The sequence below is a fragment of the Myotis davidii genome, unplaced genomic scaffold (genome assembly GCF_000327345.1).
Source record: "Myotis davidii unplaced genomic scaffold, ASM32734v1 scaffold174, whole genome shotgun sequence".
In the NCBI taxonomy this organism is placed as follows: Eukaryota; Metazoa; Chordata; class Mammalia; order Chiroptera; family Vespertilionidae; genus Myotis; species Myotis davidii.
Window position 1 is genome coordinate 707,189 of NW_006289087.1, and position 6,205 is coordinate 713,393.

Consider the following 6,205-nt stretch of genomic DNA (forward strand, 5'->3'; position numbering starts at 1 on the left):
CACCCCCTGCCCTTCCAGGGGTGACTCTGAGTGTTTGAACCCCCACCCCCACCCCCCCCAGTGTGGGTTTCTCTGGCTCACGGGAAGGGGCCAGCCTGGCAGCCAGGCACAGGCAGGGCGCCGTCCTGGGTGGCACCAAGACTGGGAATAATCAGATCCGAAGACTTTAGGGTGCGATGAAGAATCCTGGGAATCATTGATCGGCTGACTCCTACAGGCCCCACACTGGGGATGGAGCCCACCACCCCGGCCTGCTGTGCCCTGGGGAATCAAACCGTGACCTCCTGGTTCATAGGTCGACGCTCATCCACTGAGCCACACCGGCCGGGCCATTTTATTCTTTATTTTTTACTGTTGATAGTATTATAGATATCTCCCATTTTCCCTCCATCCTCCCCTCCTCCCAGCCACTACCCACCCCCCAGGTCTTCACCAATTGCCCGTGTCCATGGGCTGTGTGTATAAGCAGTTAAGTTTCTTGGTTCCTCTCTCCTCGTCCCCCCCCCACCCCCCCCATGGAGGCATGTCAGTCTATTCCATGTCTTCCTGCTTGGGGGTCTGCTTTTGTTGGTCAGTTCGTTTTGTTCATCAGATGCCACAAATAAGTGAGATCAGGTGATACTTGTCTTTCTTGCTTTGGCTTCTGTCACTTAGCAGACTATTTCCCAGGCCCTCCATGCTGTCCCAACGGGTAAGAAATCCCTCTTTTTTTTTTTTTTTACAGCTGCGTAGCGTTCCGTGGTGTAAATGTCCCACAGCTTTGTTAGCCACTCCCCTGCTGATGGGCACTCGGGCTGTTTCCAAGTGTTAGCTATTGATTCATAACCGGGGAGTTTATATAAAATTCAGATCGGGCCCCGCTACCCAGAAATCATGACAGGTGGGCAGGTCTGGGGTCAGGCCAGGGAGCCTGCATGCTCACACTTACCTAAGGGGCCGGGCCCAGACCTCACTTTGAGAGCCAGACCGAGAAGCTGTAGGACTTGGTGTGCCCGCCGGCCAGGCCTGTCGGAGGGAGAGTGGAACTCGGCCACGCCAGCCTGAGTGGACTCAGCGGTGACTTCAGGCCTTGGGGCCTCCGTTTCCCTGGAGGGCAGGGAGGAACACGTTAGCATCCACCTCCTAGGATGCCTGTGTGAGAGAAGTTCATGGATCGAGTCTGGATCGTGCCTGGCACCACGCAAGCATCAGACGGACGGATGGAGGGAATCTGGCCAAAGAATTGTACAGCCCGGCTGGTGTGGCTCAGTGGTTGAGCATCGACCTGTAAACCAGGAGGTCAGGGTTCGATTCCTGGACAGGGCACAGGCCCGGGTTGCGGGCTCGATCCCCAGTAGGGGGCGTGCAGGAGGCAGCTGATCCATGATATTCTCTCTCATCATTGATGTTTCTCTCTCTCCCTCTCCCTTCCTCTCTGAAATTAATATATATTTTTTTTAAAAAAGAATTGTGCAAATCAGTGTGGGGGACTGTCGAGAGCTCTCACAGCCCAGCAGCAGAGAGTGGGGCTGTTTCAGAGAAAGAATGAGCCGCAGCAGCCCCGGGAACACACCATCAGGGTCCCATCTTTCTGTAGATCTTTGATCGGCCTTGAAGAGATTTCCTGTTTTGAAAGAACGAGATTGTTGCTTGGCAACCTGATACTGCAGTGATTATACTATGGGGTTTCTCCTAGAATTTGAGTTTTGCAAAACCTTAGTTAGAATGGTGACGAGTTGACAAACGAGGTGGCTGCGAAAACCGTACACTCGATCTTTCTTCTGCCCTCATGCGTGGGGAATCGTATTTATTAGGCACATCGTTTCTTATCTCCAAAGACATACATCATCTCATATGTAATGAACCAGGTTCAGAAGTTTAAACACTTACTCCAACATTTGCATCCAATAAATAGAACAATTTAATGTCTGCTGGGTTTTCTAAAAATATTTTTTTATTGATTTCAGAGAGGAGTGGGAGAGAGAGAGAGAGAAACATCAATGATGAGAATCATGGATCGGCTGCCTCCTGCAAACCCCACACTGGGGATCAAGCCTGCAAACCAGGCATGTGCCCTGACCGGGAATCAAACCGTGACCATCTGGTTCGCAGGTCGACGCTCAACCACTGAGCCACACTGGCCGGGTTGACTCCACATTTTCAGGGAAAAATGTCTTTGAGTCTCAGGTCTTTCCCCGCACTGTGCTTTCTCCTACTAAACTGTGTCTTTTTTTTCCTAGTTGAAGAGTGTGATCCAGTCCCTTCGAACGGCCCAACAAATTCCGATGTGCACCATCAGGTAAGGAGAATTCCAGTTATACTTTTTACTCTCTGGTATGGATAACTAGAATTTTTAAGGAATTCCCTTCTAGCGCTTGAAAAATAAAGAAGCACGCCTGCCTTCCTGGTTCATAGGTCGATGCTCAATCACTGAGCCACGGTAGATGGGCTGTGTATTTATCTTAGAGACAAGAAAAGGAAGAGAGAGAGAGAGAAAGAGAGAGAGAGAGAGAGAAACATTGATGTGAAAGAGAAACATCCATCGGTTGTCTCCTGCATATGCCCTGACCAGGGATCGAACCCAAAACCTAGGCATGTGCCCTGACTGGGAATCAACCTGCCACCTTTTCCGTGTCCACGCGCCGGCCACATGTGAAGTTCCGTGTAGTGTGACTCACAGAACATCCGTCTGCAGTAAGTCACTCATGGTGCTGTTCTTGGCTAGCCAAGCCGCCTTCGGGATAGAGCAGGCGGTTCGAGCCATCACCCAGCCCTCTTGACCGTTGTTGGTGATGCCGCTTTCGCTCTGATCTGTGGGTCTTCCGTCACCCACTGGGAGTCTCTCATTATGTGTCCATTTGCCACTCAGCATTTCCCGGGGAGTGACGGTCCCCTGATGGACGCTGACCCTGACTGGCTGTGAATTATTTTAGGGAACCTACTACTGTATCCATTCTCCCTTTCTTACAACTCTTCCTTTGTTGAGCAACGTTGCTTTGTGACACAGGTTAGATTCCCTTCAAGATACAAGAATGACCCTAACCGTTTTGGCTCAGTGGGTAGAGCTTCGGCTTGGGGACTGAAGGGTCCCAGGTTCGATTCCGGTCAAGGGCATGTACCTTGGTTGCGGGCACATTCCCAGTGGGGGGTGTGCAGGAGGCAGCTGATCGATGTTTCGCTCTCATCTGATGTTTCCAACTCTCTATCCTTCTACCTTCCTCTCTGTAAAAAATCAATAAAATATATTAAAAAAAAACATTCCAAAGATACAAGAATGCCACAGTGTTTACTTGCCTTCGAGGGATTTCCCCAAAACCATGTAAGATTAGGCACAGAATAGACCTTAGCATGTTGCTCAGTGTTTGTTTTTCCCCCTCTCTAGTATTTGTGTTATAATTCTCTCTGTGTGCAGTCAAGGCTATCCTGAAAGATGAAGATATATGTATCCACTAAAATGAAAGGGGGGGGGACCTGTGTGAGTTTGTTTGGGGTTTTTTTTGTCAGCCCTGTTTTAAAATGGAACGTCTTCTATTCCTGCAAAGAGGAGGCCTGTGCCCGCTCCTTCGGGTGGGTTATTGCTGTGCCTCTCAGCTCAGGATTTGTTCCAACGGCCGGATAGCCAGCGAGATGCTTTGAAACCTACTTGGCAGCCAGAAGAAAGGGAGCTCACGAGGCGAGAAACGTTTAAAACAAATTTTAAACGAAACAAAAAAAAAAACCCCACCCTGTGGCTCGGAAAGTAAAAGCACGCTGAAAACACGCTCTTTAGAACATTGGAATTCGCTCTTTTCCTGATTGCGGTAACTTAGAGAGTAAAAACCTCCTCCCCGAAGACTGGCTTGCGGCTGCCTTGTTGGAGTGACGCCAAGGGAGAACATTTTGGGGCCAAACATGGAAGTCTGACGTGTCAGGCAAGATGTCATAAAGAGCCCTTTACTTTTAGTTATTTAAAGTCAGTACCCAGCCACCAGGGCTGGCCACCTCCCCTGGTTTATTTCCAGCTGGTATGTGCTGGGCGTGGGTGCCCTTAGACATTAAAAGAGCCAGAGGGGTTGCCAGGCCGGCGTGGCTCAGTGGTTGAGCGTCGACCTAGGAACCAGGAGGTCACGGTTCGAATCCCGGTCAGGGCACATGCCCGGGTTGCAGGCTCCATCCCCAGTAGGGGGCGTGCAGGAGGCAGCCGATCCGTGATTCTCTCTCATCATGGATGTCTCTCTCTCTCTCTCTCTCTCTCTCTCCTTCTCCATCTCCCTTCCTCTCTGAAATCAATAAACATATATTTAAAAAAAATAGAAAAAAATAGGGACAGTAATTCATTTAACATACATGTTGAGTGTCCTTTGTGGGCCGAACAGTTCAGGGCACGGAGGCCCCAGCCAGGGAGCAATTAGACAAAAGGCCCCACCGATAGTCCGTGAGTTCACCTTGCGGAGTGAGACAGGGTTCCCGGCCCTCCCAAAAAAATAGCATTCGGAATAACCATCCCACCCGCCCCCGGACTCTGAAATGTCACCAGATTGGAAATGTGATGGTATCTCCGTTCCTACCTGGGTGTGACGGTGGTGTTTTGGTTTCCAGGGAGAAGAGAATGGCTTTGCAGACGGTCCCGGAGACCCCCTCACAGGTAAAGGTGTTGAGGGCTAACCCCCCACACACTAACATGTGAAATGTCAGCTGATGTGAACGCACATCGAGTAAGTGGTGTAGGACCACCCTTCACCCTGCACGGACTCTTGTGAGCTAAGGTCCCTGTTAATGGATAGATTGACTTCAACCACGTTGCAGGCTGTCAGTTATAAAAAAAATGTGGCCTGAGTCCAAGCGAAGCGGAAGCCCTTCAGTGAGGTTGACTCTTCAGGGGACAGCAGGTGACGTCACCGAGAGCAGGCACCGGCGCCCTCATCTGCCAGGCTGCCCGCTGCTGTCTCCTTAAAAGGGTGTTTGAGAGAGAAAGTGAAGTCAGCCAGTCTTTCCTGTTGGTGGAGTTCAAACGCCCACCCAAAGCCCTTGGGTCAGTTTCCGAGTCAGTGAAAAATAATTCTTCATTTTCCAGCTCCTAGCATTTAGTGACCTCTGACGAATACTGTGTGGGTGTGGGTGTGTGTGGGGGTGTGTGTGTGTGTGTGCGCACCCCAATGACTTATCAAAGCCATCACCTGGCCTTTTACGTCCATTTCCAACCACATTGGCAACCACTCAGAAAGAAAGAGGTGAATTTACACCCCGAATCCGCATTGCTGCAGGCGTGTTCGACCCTCCTTTGGGGCACGCTGAGATGGTGCAGGCTCCGGATCTGATCATTCGTAGACACCTGGCATAGAGTTCATGTCAGGCCCCCAAGATTTTGCTGTTTGCAAAGGTGCCGCTCTGAAATGCTTACTGGTTAATTGTCTGAACAAACTTGAGGCCTCATGACCCTGGGGGACGTTCTTGGTAAGGATCTGAGAGCTCCCAGGGGTAACCAAGCCCGTGGGAGTAGCGCTCGAAAAACGCAGCGTGCAAGATCGGACGGCACCTCCCCTGCAGGGAGCCCCATTAAGTCTCCCTCTGATCCCCTGCCAGCACCCCCCCCGGGAGCCGTTCTCTGGGCTCCGCTAATCACAACCTTTGTGAATTCTGAATCCCGTCCCAGCTCACAGTGAACCGTTCACTGACCGGCCGTGGATGACCTGCCAGGCCCAACCTTCACAGTGAGACACCCACCCCTGGACGGGACCCGTTTCTTATGGTGGTTTTAATGACTGACACACACCTTGTCGAAGAGCCTGCTTGATGCCTGAACTCTTCTCTAATTTTTTTTAAAAATACATTTTTCTTGATTTCAGAGAGGAAGGGAGAGAAAGAGAGAGAGAGACACATCAATGATGCGAGAGAATCATGGACCGGCTGCCTCCTGCACGCCCCACACTGGGGACCGAGCCTGCAACCCGGGCACGTGGCCTGACTGGGAATCGAACTGTGACCTCCTGGTTTATAGATTGACACTCAGCTGCTGAGCCACGCTGGCTGGGCTAATTTCTTTCTGGTTCATAGGTCGACACTCAACCTCTGAGCCCCACCGGACAGGCCCAGGCCCTTCCTTTCCATCTGAACTGTCCGTAGCGACCTGTGTACACTCACATAGGACGGGCTCTTGATGGCCACGGACAGGCTGCTGTGCCGGAAGCAGTAAGATCTGGTCCACAAAGCCCGTTCCCCTTTCTTGCAGAATGAGAGCTCCGGGGGG

The 6,205-nt window shown here is 51.2% G+C and overlaps 1 protein-coding gene across 1 annotated transcript in view; it reads left to right on the forward strand.

Annotated features, from left to right (window-relative positions):
• The first annotated feature begins 2,124 nt into the window (after window positions 1-2,124).
• EDARADD (EDAR-associated death domain) overlaps window positions 2,125-6,205 on the forward strand; it is a 5,392-nt gene continuing 1,311 nt past the window's right edge. Inside the window, exons 1-2 of the mRNA XM_015562349.1 lie at window positions 2,125-2,278; window positions 4,558-4,603. Of these exons, the coding sequence (XP_015417835.1) occupies window positions 2,150-2,278; window positions 4,558-4,603 (175 nt within the window). The 5' untranslated portion in view covers window positions 2,125-2,149. The remainder of the gene's footprint in view (window positions 2,279-4,557; window positions 4,604-6,205) is intronic.